This window comes from Myzus persicae, unplaced genomic scaffold (assembly GCF_001856785.1).
Source record: "Myzus persicae strain clone G006 unplaced genomic scaffold, MPER_G0061.0, whole genome shotgun sequence".
NCBI classification, from domain to species: domain Eukaryota; kingdom Metazoa; phylum Arthropoda; class Insecta; order Hemiptera; family Aphididae; genus Myzus; species Myzus persicae.
In genome coordinates this window covers 352306-372328 of record NW_019102277.1, presented here as the reverse complement: position 1 = coordinate 372328, position 20023 = coordinate 352306, and the positions used below count along the sequence as shown (strand labels likewise).

The 20023-nt window shown below is 30.2% G+C and overlaps 2 protein-coding genes across 2 annotated transcripts; one reads left to right on the top strand and one right to left on the bottom strand.

The window, feature by feature from the left end:
• Positions 1–6418: 6418 nt before the first annotated feature.
• LOC111031703 (heterogeneous nuclear ribonucleoprotein Q) lies at positions 6419–13345 on the bottom strand. Its single transcript, XM_022311755.1, is given in 11 exon segments — positions 6419–6627; positions 8426–8520; positions 8690–8838; positions 9849–9998; positions 10070–10275; positions 10335–10470; positions 10544–10720; positions 10781–10885; positions 10948–11180; positions 12371–12518; positions 12675–13345. Coding segments are annotated over 10 exon segments (1602 nt in total). The 5' UTR covers positions 12513–12518; positions 12675–13345.
• A 1560-nt stretch (positions 13346–14905) lies between these two features.
• Positions 14906–18308, top strand: LOC111031720 (polycomb protein EED). Its single transcript, XM_022311781.1, has 8 exons — positions 14906–15098; positions 15224–15357; positions 15842–16013; positions 16167–16299; positions 16364–16527; positions 17334–17573; positions 17660–17812; positions 17880–18308. Exons 1-8 carry the CDS (start codon positions 15072–15074, stop codon positions 18084–18086), a joined length of 1230 nt encoding a protein of 409 aa, XP_022167473.1. The 5' UTR covers positions 14906–15071; the 3' UTR covers positions 18087–18308.
• The last annotated feature ends 1715 nt before the right edge of the window (positions 18309–20023 follow it).

Genomic DNA, 20023 nt, shown 5'->3' with positions numbered 1-20023 from the left:
GTATTATTATTATTACACATTATCAGTCGTTCACTTTGGTCTTCGTTGTACCATTAAGGTAGAAGGTGTATCATAACATTATAACGATTGTTCGGATACTTGCGTTGGCTGCAGCGTAAATAATTTCATATTTTTTATAACAAATTTAGTGTTAACCGTAAAATAGTTAACCGAGGAGAAAGAACCATGAATGCAACTATTAAGAAATCAAATTTTCACCCAAGAAATGCGTATGTATTTTATCAATACGAACATATTATAATATTAAAATTAATTATGTTTCAAAAACATAAAAAAAGGGTAAGTGGATGTCGCTCTGCTGTACCTACATTAGGTGTCTAGAAGGTCGCTGTAATGTAATGTATTATATTTGTATTCAATGATATAATATCAATAAATCATCATTGTATATGAAAAACGATTCTGAGCCGAGACGGTCGGTATGTGAGTCTACGATTTTTATATATATTGTAATTTTTTAATATTAATATGTTAGCCGAGAAGTTGAATTAATATTATTCTTAAATTATCAGAGATGCTGGAAAAATATTAAATATTCTTATGCAAAATTGAGCTATTATACTGTTACCTTATTGTACAGCGTATGGCGTATTCAACGTATTAATTTAACAATACCTATTTTTTTTTTTTATCAATTTATATTTTAATTAAAATATCAGTTAGAAGTTGCTTTTCATATTACTAAAAACCGTGATTACTTTTTTATCACAAAAAATACTGATGTGCTGTAACAACTAACAAAATCTACAGTGGGTATTGTGCTTGAATTTTCGTTAATTTTGAATGAGTAATGTTAATTAATATCTGAGGTGTTAAGCATGAAAGGAATAAGGTTAACAGTGAACCGAGATTTTCAAAAAGTCAGCTGACGCTGTGCGATTAATAACATGATGGCACCGTACTCGCTGGCTAGTAATAAACAAATACGTATTTAAGTTAAATAATCGGCGACGGTCTAGGACAAAATTCGAAATCTGCTCACTTGCGATTTATTATTCCAACTACCCATATCCGCACCTAATACCTGCAATAATATGGCTGAATCTGAATCATATAACATAGAAACGGCTGTTTGCCTCGAAACTACAATAAAAGACATCATTGAAAAGATCATAAATGAAATAGAATACGAAAATATGCAAACAGAGTTAAGCGTTTTTGACAATTATGACGAGGACCCAACAGCTGGAGACATAGCAACGCTCCCAGGTTATGCGATGAAGTTTGCCGGCATGAAGTTTGCATAGCCGCCGTTCCGCAAGCACCGAGATTATAGTCTTCGACTCTCGCTCCGAGCTTAGGTCACCGTTTGTCGCCGCCCGCCGGCACAACAGTCAACGTCTTCAGCACCTGCAGGACAGTCACGCGCACAACATCGCGCACTAGCCGTTCGGCGCTCGTCATCAACCGTCGTCGATCTTGCGGCTGTCGTGGCCGAGCTTCGTCCGCTGGTCGTCTTCGCGTCTCGAGTCAACCCGCCCGCGACTCTGGTCCGCCCCGCAGGACGATCGTGAGAACTCTGTATTGGTGGCCAGTTGCTACTTCCAGACATCATTTTCACCACCCATTTGCCATCACGTACTCCTCACGTCGCCTCGTCTCTTGTTCAATTTATATATTGTTTACTGATTTTTTTTTGCAATTTATGCTTTGTATTGCATTTCTTTCATTTTATCGGCATACAACTAACTAACAAATTTTAATAGAGTTAAAAGCATTTTTATATCTATGTTATTTAAACATAGGTAGATACTATTGTAAACATTGTTCAATTAAAAATAAAAATTTTGTCTACACAGTAAAATGTTGTTTCTTATTTTACGTTGTACAATTTTATGAATACGATTTTATTTATTTCAACAGAATAAGGGCTCATGAAGAATATTAACCAATTTTTTTTATTATTTAAGTACCAAATTTTCAGAAGAAACATCCACTCATCTAGCAAATAATATTAGCAAACCTGTGAAGTGTTGTGTAGTTTGTTGTTTTAGTGTTTTAGTTAACTACAATTTATACACTAATACTTATCTGGTTCTTTATTAATGTTATAAACTACTTTTATCATTTTCAGTCGCACACTCACACGAGTGGGTTGTGAAAGGAGTTTTTCCAAATTAAAATATATTAAAAATTACTTGAGAAACTTAATTACTCAAGATCATTTAGAGTGTTTTATACTCATGAGTGTAGAAAAAGATATTTTAACTTCTATTAGTACAGATAGTGTAATTGATAAGGTTGCATTATACAGTGAGTCTTTAAAAAAATTATTAATGTATTAACTACAAAAAATAAATAAATCTGTACTAAGAGTACCTATATTACTTATTATATAATATACCTATAGTTTTTTATTATATTGTTATATCAAAATAATATATTGCTCGCTCTTATTTTTTGAGAGCCCTTATTTAAATTACTTCCCGATAAAAAAATATAAGCCTATCAGCCACTGCTCACTTGCAAGTTGCAATACCTGCCAAGTCATTAGAACAATAATTTATAACAACAACGTATTAAACATAATTGTACTTCGGATAGAGGTTGTAGCGTGTAGACGTGAAACTTTATTAATATACCTGAGAGCCGTTGTAATTGGCGATCCAGAGAATACCATTTCCGTCGATCGTCATTCCATCGGGGACGCCAGGTATGTTATCCTTCTTGAAGTCGTAGAACGTTCTACGGTTTTCTGTCGGATAAAGCATAAACTGAATTTGTCAGACATCAATAATGTTGGAAGAAAAGTGTTATAATTATTATATAATCAAATGATCAATACATAAACATAATTTAATAATTACAAATGGTCGCCATGACGAAATCGTAGTCGAAAAGTACTATTTGTCTGGTCGGAGAATCGTTGTGGACTTGTGGTACATCCATGATCCATGTGCTATCGTAATTCGTTGCTCCAAGCTACCTCGGTAGAAACAGTAACTCTTGGTAGGGCGGGATCGAGATTGACGAGATTTCGAAAACATCCGGTATCGTACAACTTGTACGAAGTCGAGCTACTCGGCGGCCGGCGGTACATGACCGGCGGCGTCCTTGAATCCCATCGTACCTGTCGAGCATTCGATTTACAAACAATTACTTACTACGTCGAGGTCGGAGGGAATAATGGTCGGGTTAAGTCATAGCTCATATTTTTGACACTTCTTAAACATTAAACACATATAGCACATTATTTAGTACATATCGAATACAACTGATACATTTCATGAATTTTTTTAGGTAATCTGTAACAATGTTAACAGACAACAATTGACTCAACGCCTGTTTACCAGTATTTGTTGTCTCCATCAAACAAGCACGCAAGTACAGACTACAGAGTACGTAACAATAGAGTCCAATGCCAAAAATATTGTGTTTTAGAGTACAAAATACTTGTCAGTACTTCAGTAGCAGTAGCAAAGTAAAAACGTGTATCAAAAGTGTGTTGTTAGAAATAACACATCGATATTATAATGAATAGGTATTCCATATTTCCATGGAGTGTGGCAAATGCAGACATATTAATTATTTTGGCATAGTGTTGGTAATCACTAATCTCTGTTCTTATAAATTATGATTTCAAAGTGCTGTCATATTAAAATATTAAAAATATTATCTTAACTCAAGGCGGAAATGTGTCTGTTACAAGGTTACCTACTAGGTAAACATTCTAAGCTCAGCATAAAAATAAAGCTACTCCTTTACAAAATTATTGATGCCTATCTAGACGGGAGCATACTACTTGCGTCCGAAATTATTATCAGTAGGTAAGTTGCGTCCCGCAAAAAAAAAGATTCAAAAAGGACATAGCGTATTTGCGTCCCGGTATAGGTACCTTTTTCTATGACCTAATTGCGTTCCGAAAATATCGATATAATCGATATAAAAATGTACATTGATGATACAAATTTAATTTATAATAATAACAATATAAAAATGGTTATAATAAATTATCAGTTCAATTCAATTGCAGTATTAATAATAATAATAATAATAATATACAAATTCATGCTATACATTTTGTCATCAAAATAATAATATAAAAATTCATGTTATACATTTTGTCATAATAAATATAGTATAATATAATAAAAAATAATAAAAAAATGAATGTTAAACATTTTGTCATAATAAATCATTACCGAATCATACTGAATTTACAATTTATGAACTATCGGTTTTATTGACACGATACTATCGATTTAAATGATTTCTGAAGATAATATCGATAATAATAATATGGCTGACTTGCGTTCCCCAAAACGGGACGCAACTTACCGGTCAAATTTACTACCTGAAAAATATATTTTTTTTTGGGACGCAAGTAACATGCAGCCATCTGGACATACAGCATCCAATTATGGAGATAGCCCAAAAATCAAACATGATATAGTCAATATAGAACAATTCAGAATAGTATAATTACAATAATTTCCTTATCCTACATCTCAAATCACATCTTTCATACTGATTTAAAAATAAACACAGTTGAAGAATCTGCAAAGGTAACTAAACAAACGTTTCCACTCTCGAGTCTCGAAAATTTATTTGTAACCTAAAAATCAATTTACTTTAATATTAAAAACTAATAAAACCAAATGTATACATCCGTCTAGTGAACGTAATTTTACTTTCTGTTTTGCGCTTATATCACTGAGACAACAAATGTGAGTATGGCATACACAGATATTCTTGATAAAAAAAAAATATAATAAATAATTTAGTTCTTATAATTAATACTTGCCTACGTCAAATCTACCTTCAAAACGCAAATTACACACGAAAACGGACTTCACGATCGTAAAACTTAACAGCCGGCTAGTGCTTGTAATAATTAAAAAGTCATTTCTATATTATATAGTTTTCAATACTGTCATGGTTAGTTAAACTTACATTTTTTTAAATAAATTAGAATACCGAATCAAGTTTCCATTAAAACAATGTCCTATGTACGGTTACACAGATAGCAGTATAATATACATCTTTATTTTATGTAATTGATTTTAATATATTCATTAATTTTTTCTATCACTTACCTTGTAAATTATGTTGGATTAATTACAATTTTGAGTATAAATTAATTGAGACGATTTATTCCTACTCGTGAAACTATAGGATAAATAAATTGATCTACAGTTATGGATTTGTGAAGGATTTTAGAACTTTCACTTAATAGAAAACAATTTTTCATTTATTTTTTAAACATTATTTTCTATTTATTGTTTTATGAGTACTAGTATAATGATAAAAAATAATAATAACATTTTTAAGGACAAAACTGCTAAAGACAAGTCTGTTTTTACACAAATAAAAAGAAAAAAAATTACATGAGTATAATAATTATAAAGCGTCAAATACTATAATATGTCAATAATGTAAAATGTGTTGCAATTATTTTAAAGCTATTGTATTGAATGTATGAACTGAAAGCAAAGCATAATTTAAAAAAAATATAATAATTAAACTATTTATATGGGCAGTAATTATAGTATAGAAAATTGAGGTATAGTCTCTTAAAAAATTATATATATATATAAAAAAAAAAAATTATAATACACAAGTCTAGTTGTTTTTGACTGAATACGAAAAGAAATCAAATAATGTTTAGTGAAAACTTGTATTTCAAATTTGTAGTCCCCCTAAACAATATAATATGCCTCCAGAAGTAGGGGGAAAAATTTTGGTAATGTTTTAAAAATAAATTTTGTCAAATTAACAAGATAAAAAAATTAAGAAAAAATAACAAAAATTTTAAAGTTGATAATTTTAAGCTTTTAACTAAAAAAAAAAAACAATTTATTAACACAGCTCTTATAGCTTTCTGATAAAGATATATGAATCGAAAGACAAGAAAGAAGTAATAATAATAAAAAAAAAATATATCTAAATAACAATGAAATTAGGTAACATGAGCGAGAAATTGAGATACTAATGGCAAGTACTAAAATATTTTAGAACTACCATTTGCGATCAGTCACTGACATCAAGTGTACAGCGCTTTCGCTCTCGCCCCATCCAGTCGTTCGTGCCGACGCCCTTACGTCTGTAACTGTTGCGGGTCCGATTGCGCTGACCCCCCTCTTTCTGGAGACTTTTATCAGACCTCTTTTCGCCTGAAAAAAAAACAATACACTTTAACAAATAATTAAGTGAGTTAACTGAGAGACTACAATACTTCATAATTGGAACTAAATAAGAATTAAAATATAAATAAATACAACACAACATACATTTAATTTATCAATAATACAAAATTATATAAAATATAAAACTTTAAGTTATATAAGATATTCAAATTAGTCTGATTGGTGAATTTCTCTACCATTTATCAGAACTCCTCTTGGTGATATAATTAACAGTAGTAATAGTCAGTTTTATTTTCTAAGACTTGCCTTGTTTATCTTGTAAACTTCCCATGGCTTGAAGCGCCGCTACTATTTCCAGTTGCGCCGACTCGGCCACCACTGCCATTTCCCCATGACCGATTATTTGGCGCAACTCCGTGCCATTGTCTATTTCCAGTAGACGCTGTTCCCCAAGGGCCGGCAGCCCCAGCATCCCAGCGGCCTGCAGGCCACATCCATGAATTAAATCCCCATGGCCAATCTAACAAAAAAATAACATGAAAAATAACCAACCAAACATAAACTAAAATTAGACTAAATAATTCAAAATGTTAATTTTTTTTTTTATATATATATATTAAAACCAGATCTGCAAGCACAATTCTTAATACAACTGTTTTATACATAAACAATAATATATTTTACTAAATATTCATGTTTAAATTAAACTTTAAGCTACTTTCAATGCTTATTAATACATTTAAAACAATAAAATCTAATTAATTATACAAAAGGATTGTATCTACTAAACAATCACAAATTCAATAATTTTAAGAGGATGTTTAGTATTTTTTTGGTACTATGGAAATTTTACTAAAATTCCACAGAAGTATTTTTAGTTTCTCCCAATAAAGAATAGTATTGTGTACAAAAATATAAAAAAAACAAATAATATTTTGTAAACACCCTCTTAAATACAATTTGTACAATTCACACATGTTGCATAAAATTACCATCATTATTTCGGTTGAATTGATACATTTACTGACAAAACACATACTGTCAGGCATCATGGAAAAAACTATCTTGTCGTTATTTGAGTAAACAAAGTCGCCACAATAATAGTAGTCGCATAAAATATTTGGAAGAAAAATAAATGCGGTTGGAATCATTGTGTACTCTGGATGCCGTGGAATAAAAATAACATGCAAAAGAAATGAATGGAGTGTAACACCTGGAGTAGGATCACAAAATGGGATATTTATTTTTCATTTTTCTGCTACTTGTTTTTAAACCATCAAACGAGGCTTCATTAATTTTATATAGCTGAAAGATAAAAAGTAGGAAGAGGAAAAACAATTTTTTTTTTGTTTTATTTTTATCTAAATATTTTATATGTTAGTATATTTACATTCAATAAGTTCAAGATATAAGGTACAACAGCATACTAAATAGGTATAACTGTATTATTATAACCTTGAATGACTTAATCTCATGATAGTGATTATTTAAGTTAAACTAATTTACAAAATACTTTTTTTTTATAAACAAGTATTTGTGTATCTAGAATAACAGTATAATATATGATAGAAAAAAATATACAGAATATTTGAATATGCTTATTTTGGAATTAATTTCCTTTAGTGTTGTGTTGTCACAAATTAAGCAATATCAAATTTTTTAACATGAGGTACAACATTAAAAAAAAAACTTGTCTTGTTACTTTTATCTACCTATACAGTTAATTTTATTTTAAGAAAAATCATTGTATGAAAATGACAAAATACTAAATAATGATATTAATTTGCCTAATTTATATTTTATTATTTTACAACTGCACAAAAGAATTATGTTATGCCCACCATATATTATCTGTTTGTATTATTTGTAACATAAAAATAAAAAGAACACAAAATTATAAATTTAAAATTGGTTAATATTATGATATCTTGTATTAACTTTAAAACAAAATTATTTTTATAAAAACATCAATTTAAAATTTTGCTCTTAATATTTAACTTTTATACATTTATGCATTATTTTTTATTATCTTTAGTTTCTAATAAATTATAAATATTCAACAAAAAATAAAACAATCAACAGCAGTTTAAACAAGATAAATTTTAAGAACAAAATATTTAGTTATTTATTTTTCTAAATGAAAATTATTAAAAATGTAACTATAACGTGCAAACATTAATGTGCATGCATCATAATATTATGTTATTACCTCAGACCAATCCCAATACTGTTATCAATAAACAAATAAAATATTGAAAATGAAAATTATGTAGGGTTATAGCTTTGAATTATACACTATAATATTAAAAAATACTTACCGAAGTCACCTCGACCAGCCATACGTAGATTATTTGAAACAGCACGATAGCCAGGTCTTGGAGCACCCATCAATGATAAAGGTTGTGGCATCAACCTACAATCAATTACAATATTAATACATTAAGTAAAAAGTCATACTTAAATATCAAAAAACATCAAGTTTTTTAAATAGTTAAAATAATATTACAGTACAAGATAACTATCTTAAATTAACTACTTAGTCTAATTGTATAAGGTTATAAAATTGTAAATAATGTAGCTACCCAAAAGCACGGCCTTGCATATTGGTAAACATCCGACGTTCTCTAGCTCTTAATATTTCTTCTTTCTTTTTTTTATCAGATGGAGGTTTGGCTAGTGATACTTCCAAAGTAGCTCCATCCAAATTGCTACCATTTAGCTCTTCCAAAGCCTACAAAACAAATTTCATAATTATAAATAAGAAGTTGAATTCAGATTAAATACAATATTTTAAAATAAATTGATCCTAGCCATTTGTAGTGTTTTGCAAGGTAATGTGCTTAATAATTTACAAGGTCTTAAATTATGAGGATACTTGATTTTAATAAAATAATCTAAACAATCACTATTATTATTACAGTACCAGTAAAGAAAGGTATATTCTACATATTGTAAATTTAATTTTGTACTACAAGACATTAAATTAACCAAATGCTATAATAGCATTTTGAAATAAAAATGTTAGGCATAAAATATCCTGTGTAATTGTTAAAAGAAATAGATAAATGTGTTACTTTTTAATGACCCTAACACAAATTACGGATCATAATTACAAAGACCACTATGGTGGTTAGTTTGCAAAAAAAAATTTGACACTTTAGATAAATGATCTCACATAAAAAAGAAATATAGCTCATAGCTGTTTTGGTTGGGATCACAAAAAGTAAATACTGTCAACAGCACTCCAAGTAGCAAATATTAATCCATGATCGGACGAGAATACATAAGTTTTAAATACATGTTGTAAATAAATACATTGTTTCCAACAATATCGCAAACATTTGATTATATCTTCACTTCTGGGAGGGAGGGAGAAATCAAAGACAATGTTTAAGACGATGTATCATTGGTTTGGAGTTTTGGACGCAGATTTAGGATGAAATTGCTAAAACCATTTTTATTTCAACAAACATTTTTGAATGTCATACATTATTTCAAATCAGGCATTGCAGCTAAAAAAATAAAAGAATTTTTACTGTACACAGTCTTAAAAAAATATTTGTTATAAAAACATGTTATGTTATGTGGTGCCACAGTAGTAAAAACAAGAAGTACAATACAAATTTCTACCACCAATAATATTTGGACTCTATTCACCAGTCCACCAATGCTCAATTTCGTGATTCCAATTATAACACTCATTTTAACTATACATTAATATAATATGACATTCAGTGTTACCTTGAGAGCACAGCCTCTATCATTGAAATGAATAAAAGCATAATCTTTAATTTTCTTCACTCTCTCCACCGAACCATGAGCTTCAAAAGTTTCTTTAAGACGATTTTCAGTTACTTCTTGAGTTAAATTCCTAACATACAACACTTTAACCTAAAACAATAATTTATATTTTAATTTAACTATAAAAAATTATTTAAGTCTGCTAATATTTTAATACTCACTTTTGACATAGTTTCATCATCAGGTTCTTCTTGAGGATCAGCCCAATCTACAATTATATCACAGCCCCATACTTTGTAGTTTGGAGCGCTTAAGCGTCTTTTTGCAACAGAAGCAGCTTTATGAGAATCATACTCTAAAAATCAAAAACCCCGATTTTTTCGACGGTCATCGGGAGAACTATAAATTATGACTTCTGTAAGGCCACCTGAAAAAAAATATTACTACATAGTATAACAAATAAATTAATGATTTTTAGTAAATTACTTGTTATTTTGCCAAATTCTTCCATAATATCTTCTTTTCCTTTTGATTTAGGAATGTTCCCAATAAAAAGACGAAGATTAGGTACACTAATATTCACTTTGATATTTTTTCCAGGCTTTATTTCATAACCATCAAGCTGAAATCATAGATTTTATATTATGTTAAGTTACATAAACTCAACAATACTGTCAGATAGAAAAAATATTTACTTCAACAGTAGCTCTTTCAGCTTCTTCCTTGGTAGTATAAGTAACAAAAGCATATCCACGATTAGTACCAGATAATGGATCCATCATCAATCTCAAATCATAGATCTTGCCACACTTTTCAAATAGTGGTATCAGTTCATCTTCAAACACAGTATTTGGCAACTTTCCACAAAACACCTAGGATTTAAATTAATTTATAAAATGTGTTACACTATAATACTTTAAATATTAATTTACCTCACAACCGGCTGTTGGCTTAGGATCAGTCCAATCAGGTGGGGGACCATACTTTCGCTGCCCAGTAGTCACATCAAATTTATAGTTAGTTCTAGCTAATATTTCCTAAGAATAAAAAAATGAGTTAAAAATACTTATTTAGTTACTGTGGAGTCATAAAAATATACCTTGACTTTATCAAATTCTGGCCCTTTGGGTGGTTGTACAAAAGGCTCTTGAGGAGTAATTCTTGTTTTTTGTCTATAAGTTTTCATTACTCCACATAAATATGCAGACTTATTGGAAACATGTAATAAATTGCTATCAAGGAATTGAGAAAGAACTCCCAAAGCTGCGTCCACAGGAAATTCTTTTAATGCATCCAATGCTCTAGTATCCAAATCAGAATGTGCTAGTTTACCTAAGAAAATCATTTAAAATATATAAAAATTGATTACTAACTGATACTAAGATTATAACAAGAATATGTGGGTAATAAAATGTAAAATATATTTTGAAAATATAAGGAATACTAGTAAGAAACTAAATGTTCATAATAAAACATTGAAGTGTAAATAAACCAGGTACCTAATAGGTATAAAAAATTATGATGGTTATTATTCGCAAGAAATATTTTACCAATTAATTTCAAACTATGATTTCTGGTTTACGTTAATTACTCACAACGCCTATAAAATAAATTCTATTTAATACAATAGATAATAAAATGAACAAAAACATTTAAATAATCTAAATGTTTACCACAGTAACCCATACTAGGGGTCTATTGTTATTGTTTTGTAACATATTTTTAATTTTGTTCACAAATGCAAACAGTACTGTGGTTATTATATGAAAAGAGTCAAAAGTTGAATTTATATCCAAGCGCTGAATATAAATTAGTTTTGAATGATTCTAAAATAATTTAATAAAAATATAAGGTTAATTGTCTTAAGATATTATATAAATAAATTACATCAATAAATCATATTAAAGTGCATAGGAATGTTATAAGATATTTAAAATTGACAGATATTATAATTTAATTAGATAACAAATATCCTAAACATGACTATGTTAAGATAATAACCTAAGAAAATGTTATAATATCAATTAGTTGACAGAATTAACACATAATTCAGTATTGCCCCCTCTCAACAAAATGCACTTCTGAAATATTTCATACATGATAAATCGTACTTAAATAATTTGAACATATTTATTTAACATACAAAAACCTATTATATTATGATATATTAAAAAACAACTTAGTAGGTCTGAATACCTGTAAACATATTAGGAGCTACCTAATTTTTAGGTAAAACAACTATACAGATTAGATTGGCCACACAGATACAAATTAACTAAACATTATCATCCAAGATGACCATATCTAAACAAAACACAGAAGGTTTACAGATGAATGCCCCAATCTACATCACATTGGATTCCTACAGTACAATCAAAATTTTCCTGTGCACACGAGTTAAAATACTGTCTATTAAGATGTATTAGGTCCTAGGTACAATTGATGGGTGCACTTTTTTTAATCAAACGCCTGCAATGGGAAACTCAATAGTGAATAAAAATGTAATATGCACAAAGTCTTACCGCTTTTATAAATTTCGTCAAGCCTGTCGGCAACCGATTCGTGTATTCCGTATTCGAGTAGCTTTTTGTGGTCATCAGACTTCTGAGCGTCAGCGGGCGATTCGTCCGCGTTTTCGTCGAACCTGGCGTTATTGACTTCCATACCGGACTGAAAAACGTCAAAAACACACCTAACGTGAGACGGGCGAAAAGGTCAAACGGCCGACAGACAGGGCTAGGAAATCGGGGCGGTACAGCCGTTTCGATCACCATATTGTGACCGACAAGTGTAGGCGGCTTGGGCGGTGTGTGAGAGCTAACTCACAAAATAATATCGGCGTCTCCTGAGGAAGTAAAGTGGATCCCTGTCGTGGCAGTAGTCGTTGTGGCGGCGGCTGTGGCTGCGGCGTCTCGGCTTTCAGCACGCGCGTATCATCTGGCACACACGGAGTTTGGAGGAGGTATCTATTGGCTATTTGTTAATCTGTGGTGCAGATTACTTAGCATAGCCAAAGAAGAATGAGAAAAGGACTGAAGAAGACGAACAAGGCGACAACGGATGCCGGTATGCGTGTGTTGGCGCGCACGTCGCGTGCGTGTGCGTGCGTTCGTGTGAAGCCGGAGCGGTTACAAATTACAATAATATCGCGTCGTTATTCGTCTGGCGGACGCACTCGGTCGATCTGTCGCTGGCGTAGTGACGTGTGGTAACCGGAGGCGGCCGGCGTCACCGCGGTGCAGAAAAATGTCGTTAAAACTTTGTCGCGTCGTGCGGACCGAGCACGGATTTCGAGCGGCTGACGACAGTGCGTGCGCTAGTACTCAGGGCGGCGGCGGCAGTAGCGGAATCTCGCCGATTACCGAACGGCAAGGGGTTAGGAATTGGTCGAATTCGGCAAAGTGACGCTGCCGCTGCGGGAGAATGGTGTACGCGGTATAATATCTCGGTATAATGTGGTATTGGTCGGTATATGCAGTGGGATGACGGGGACGAGAAATAAAAAAGTAAAAAAAAAAAACAAACAAGTGGAATAAAAAAAAAAATGTTAAAAAACAACGATCCAGGAACCGTTTTTCGCAAATTCAAGTGTCCCCATTGGTCGAACCGGGTGTAACGGCTCTTGCAAACCACACTGGTGCCAACCGAAACCGGTCGCAGCCGCGCGCTTTTCTTACGTCGTCAGCTGCAGCACACATACATTACGTTTTAATATTGTGCATTCGTGTACACAATAATATCGTATTTTATCGTAATTCGTACTACAAATAAAAATTCATACACAATACACGGATACACCGCCTCTAGTGACACTAACCCGTTCGCTCCCACACACTCATTCTCTTCTTCGAAATTTTCTTTTATTTCCCTTCCGCCAAACCCCCCTCGCTATACTAATACTACGTCACCCTTCGCAAATTTGAAACCGCGATTGTTGACTGCGGGAGCATTTTTTATTCTTACCCTCCTGTTGCACACCCGTCTACCGACCGACCAACAACATATAATATAATAATATATTATATACATGACATGGACTCTCAATTCTCATTGCTATATCGGTCCATTTTTTTTCTTTCGCATACATACACAATAGACCATATTATATTAATATATATTTATATATATAATATCTGCAATATATTTATTTATATAATATACGGTTATATTATTATATTGTCCCCCGCGCCGTTATTATATTATTATTATTATCATTATTATTATTGCATTTGCGTCTTTATCTTCAAGCTTCAGCCGTTGTATAGACCGGACGCGAATTTCCCATGGACCTTTCTGCAATTATTGTCCTCGTAGAGCTGCTGACGTTTTATATAATATACTTTATTGCCCACCTTAAATACCTGCCCATATATACGTCCAAGTATAATAATAGAATGTAGGTACACCAGCAGCTATGTATATAAATGTATATTTATTATTTATATATAAATGCATAATACATATACATGAGTATATGATATATATTATACACCCCATAGCCCATGAGGTACATATATGTTATTGCCGGAGGACCGAGCCGCTCGCGACCTTTGAATTTTAGTATTTTTACGGTCACCCATCGTAAAAACCTCGTCTATTAAACGTTGCACAATAACAAAGCACATACATACTATTATTATCATTGTTAGTTGTAGACCGTATACTACTGTAGTAGTATTTTACGTTTCCAAACACTACTCGTCTAGTATATTATAGATAAATCTAATAAAAATCTATAGTAGAATACAAATGTAAATCGAGTCCCCCTCGATCGACTCGCAACGGACACGATGTGAAATATGTCCGTACGTGTGAAACGGATTCCCCTTACCTGCCTAACCCCAATGGATCCATCAAGGAGACGTTATTAAATATTACAACAATATGGATTAGTTTACTAAAAATTTCAACGGTTTTGAAATTTTTTGGAAAACTTCAGAACCTAAATAGGACAATAGGTACTCCAGTAATCTAACAAATAAAAACCCCCTTTTTTTCATAAGTTGTCGTCTTGTCGACACTGTTTGCTATCATAAAACGCGTCCCTTAATATTATCATTCCTTAAATCATGTCAATATGCCATCAGCCATAATGTTGATTTAAAAAAAACCGGAATTCTAATTTCTGACTTTCTGAGCCGAAATATCTGTTTTTGTTTAACGTTAATTCATAATATATTATTCATACAAAATTTAAATTGTTTATTTCGGATAACAGTAAAAATGTCTGACGTTGTTCTAGTAGAATCAGTAAGTTTCCCTTAACATTTTTATTTAATATTTAGTATTTTTATGTAGGTAAATACAAAATGTTGTAGTTATATGTTTCCAAAATTGCTTTCATACAAAATTAAATAAATGTATATTTTCTTTAGGATGATACATCAAGTATAGATAGTTCAAATACTGATCTCACAACACGAAGCCATGAACCAGCTAGACGTGGTCGAAAAACCAAATCCAAACCTTCCAATAATACCAAAAATGTTAAGCTTCAGTACAAATTTTCGTATGTATTAAACTCCTATTGATACATATAATTTGTAATAAGATATATACACTAAACATAATTTTTATTTTAACATAATCGTAATTAACTTAAACTAATAATTTATTTTTATGATGAATTTTTCTATCAAATCATTTTTTTTTTTACTTTAACAATAATTATATAATATTATGTTGAATAGAAAAAAAATCATACATTTTATTATTAAAATACAGTCCCTAGTGGTAACTAACAATGCCATTCTGTACAATTAAGTTATGAATTTATGATTAATCGAACCACACTAAGGTCTATGACATCAGTAATTCTTGTCTTGGAAGACTATTCCTTTTAATATAAATAGATTTTTAATAAGTGGGTTTGAATAAAATGTAAGGTTTTCAGTATTTTTATTTACTTTTATTCTTCATAAATTTTTTTATATTGATACCATTATTTTATTTATCTTTATAACATTTATTTGTTTCATAAATGTTTATAATAGATGTGCATTAAGAGAAGACCATGGTCAATCACTATTTGGTGTTCAATTTAATCATTTATTAAATGAAGACCAGCCATTGATATTTGCATCTGTTGGCAGTAATAGAGTTTCAGTTTACCAATGTTTAGATGATGGTACTATTAATTTATTGCAAAGTTATGCAGATCCCGATGTATCCTTTTAATAAATATTAAATAATAAATAAATATAATATATTATATTATGTTTATAAATTAATTATTATTTTATTTACTGTGACTATCTAATGATCTAATGAAATTATATTTTTTGTTAATTATCCTTAATATATATTGTATATTTGTAGACAAATGAAACATTTTATACTTGTGCATGGTCTGTAGATGAAAATGGCAAGCCGCTTTTGGCTATTGCCGGAAATCGAGGCATCATACGAATACTTAGTCCAGTCACTATGTCATCTATTAGACATTATATTGGTACACATAGATTATTTACTAAAAAAATTACTTGTTAAATATATAACCTTATATATTATCCTAGGTCATGGACAAGCAATTAATGAATTACAATTTCATCCAATTGATACAAATATGTTGCTATCAGTATCTAAAGACCATACTTTACGTTTATGGAACATCAAAAGTGATGTGTGTATTGTTATATTTGGCGGCGCTGAAGGCCATCGAGATGAAGTTCTCTCTGCGGTAATTTAAATGATTCGCTATGTTATTATATTTTTTTTAAAGTTTATTTCACACATTTTACCTGATTCATACCTTAATAATATTACCTTATATAATTACTAGTGCTATACTATAGTATTTTATTTTCATTTTTAATGTAATGTAAAAAAAAAAGGCTTTGAAAAAACTGGTAGGGAGTCTGTTATTTAAACGCTAGGAAATTTTTTTCTGAAAGTTGTATGATTATTGAGCCACTAAAATTTTACATTTATACATTTATAACAGGTAGATTACCTATTTATTGGGCCACTAACTTAAACAATTTTTTCATTATTGAATTGGGGTGGTAGAAATTTACATTAAAATTGGATTAATAGGAACATTAAAAGGCTGATAACAAACTATATACTCAGTTTATACTTAGGCACATCAGTTATACTTTTTTGTAGCATATACTCATCGTTTTCATTATGGCATCCATTTTTATGAGTTTTCTGAAACTTGGAGCTTTATAAAAAAAATGTAGAAATTAATTGTAAACATATTGCACTTTTTATAAAACCTATATTCTTGTCGTTCACATTGGAAAGTCTGACATAAGCAATTATTACATTATTATATTAATACTAATAAACATATAAAAAATTATGTTTTTCTTTTAATACATAAGTACTTAATATGATTCAATAATATTTTTAGTATAATTTAATTTGCTGTTTTTGCTGCCTGTCCCAGATCTTCTTGATGAAATAATGGCAACACTAGCTGTATTAGATTATATTACTATGTATAATCATTTTGATTGGATTATTTGATTATAAATTTAGGATTTTAATATTGATGGTAATCGTATAATGTCATGTGGAATGGATCATTCATTAAAGCTTTGGAGTTTAGACAAAGACTATATCCAAGATGCTATTAAACAATCTTATTCTTTCAATCCAAATAGATCTGCTCGACCTTTTGATACTATTAAAGAACATTTTCCTGTATTTTCAACACGTGACATACACAGAAATTATGTTGATTGTGTAAGATGGATTGGTGATTATGTTATTTCCAAAGTAATTATTGCATTATACATTTTTTTAAGCCATGTTATTATTTAATAAAATGTATAATTACATATTACAATAAAACTGAATTTTAGTCATGTGAAAATTGTATGGTTTGTTGGAAACCTGGTCATCTAAAAGATACCGAACTCAAACCAAATGAAGCTGCTGTATCACAGATATGGTACTATGACTTTAAAGATTGTGATGTATGGTTCATTAGATTTTCCATGGATTTCTCCCAAAAAGTATTTATATAACAATAAAATAATTAATGTCAAAAAAATTAATAAGTACAATTTTTTTTCAATTTAGATATTAGCACTAGGCAATACCATCGGTAAAATATATGTTTGGGATTTAAATTCTAATGACCAAGCGTCAATGCGTGTAACAACATTAGCTCATCCAAAATGTAATACAGTTATACGTCAAACCACATTTAGTCGTGATGGAAATATTTTGATTTGTGTGTGTGACGACGGTACCATCTGGCGTTGGGATCGATTACAAAGTGTTTGAGTAAACAAAAAAACTATTATTTTTATATCCCTTTTTATAGTATTGTATTTTATTTTTGGCTTAAATTTATTTGTTTATGACTATTCTTTGTTCATAGTACTAAGTACTCTTGATTAGGTTAAGATGACTCCTTTCTACGCTGAAACATATTTGTGTAAATAGTATTAAAAAACAAAATAATTATGTTATTTTAAATACTACAATAAATGTAATATTTGTTTATGTAATGTTGTTTTTCATTATATTTATCATCATTTTTCATGATGAAGAATTATTATTCCTTATTCCTTAGTATTTAATGTTTGCGTACATCTATATTAATATTTTCATTCTTATTGAAAGTTTTGCATATCGCAGAGTTAACAAATAGAGTAAAATAATAACTCTACATTTCACATGAAGATATGATTAGCTTTTTATCAAATAATCTTATAGATGTTTTTATTCATAAAAAACGGGTAAGTGGATGTCAATCTTCTACACAGTATAGGTCAAAAGTGGGTCACTGTAATGGATAGTGTTAAATGTGAATTCAACGATATAAAATCATTGTATAAGAAAAACGATTCTGAGGGCAGCCTATAATATTACTTGGTAATTTAGTATATTAGATGATATTATTGTGATAAAAGTAATTTATTTTACTATTAAGTATTAGCATTGCAGTAGATTAAATTCATATTTACCAAAACAATTACATTTCAAAAGTCATTGTGTGTATAAAATATATAATATACTCAAAAAGTTTCAAGTGCCCACGAATAATATTTTTAAATTACAATAAAATAACTTAAATCATTATTCTTGGTTAATTGATAATATGTAATTTCATCCAAATTTGAACATAAAATAATATAGAAAAAAACTGTATTAATATATTTTTAAAACTTTTTGGGTACAGATTTAACTACTTGTGTGGGTCTTTGTTTAAATTTTTGAAAATATATTATAAAATATTTAACTACAAAATAGGTAATTTGTACATTTTGTAGAAATTTGAACTTTAAATTCTTATAAAACAAAATCGTGTACACTGCCTAGTATTTTTTAATATTTCTTAACTGATATTGTATCAAATTTTCAAGGAACCCTACAAATAAAATTTACTTGAAATTAATAAAAAAAAACTACTATCAACTTTTTTTTTTAATTTCCATCACCAACAACTTACAAGGAACCTTGTATCATATTTTCAAGTTTGTGAAAAATTGTTTTACCGACATAAGCAGTGGCGCCCAGATAGGTTAACAAGGGGTGCTACTGCATGTGCTCTCGTGGAAGGGTGGGTGGGTAGGTATAGACGCCTATATATTAACAGTTAGTAACAGTTCAAAAGAACGTTTTTTTAAATAAAAAAATGGGCGGGTGGGTAACTTTTGTTAGTTGCATGCGCTCTCAAAATACCTCTGTGCGCCACTGGACATAAGCTTAAAACATCTAATAATTATCGACAACTTCATATGCATATAGGTAGTTGAACAAGAGTCAAAATGTTTTGGAAATTGTATGATGAATAGAAAATGTCTGATTTTAATATTCAGTGAAATTTCATGAATCTACAGTAAATTTTTTTAGAGTCACACTAAAAACCAAAATCGCAGTTTTCATTAATTTTTTGTTGCTTTATTCTGTCAAGACTTTTGAAAATTATTAGAAATTCATTACTTTCACCCCATATCGGTCTATTTTATTTTATTTTTTTTTTATTGGTCGAAATCTAAAGCATCAGCAACTATGGCCATTAGCATTTGGTTATGGGGATGGGGGTTACAGTTAGGTTTGAGTAACATGTGTGTCATTGAGCAGAGATTCATCACTAAAATCCTAGGTGGTCATGCATCCAGGATCTAGCGACGTCAGACGATGTTTGGTCGAAAGAATGCATGTAAATTCCGCCCAAAAAATGCTATGTATTTTTCAATCACGCATAGTACAAT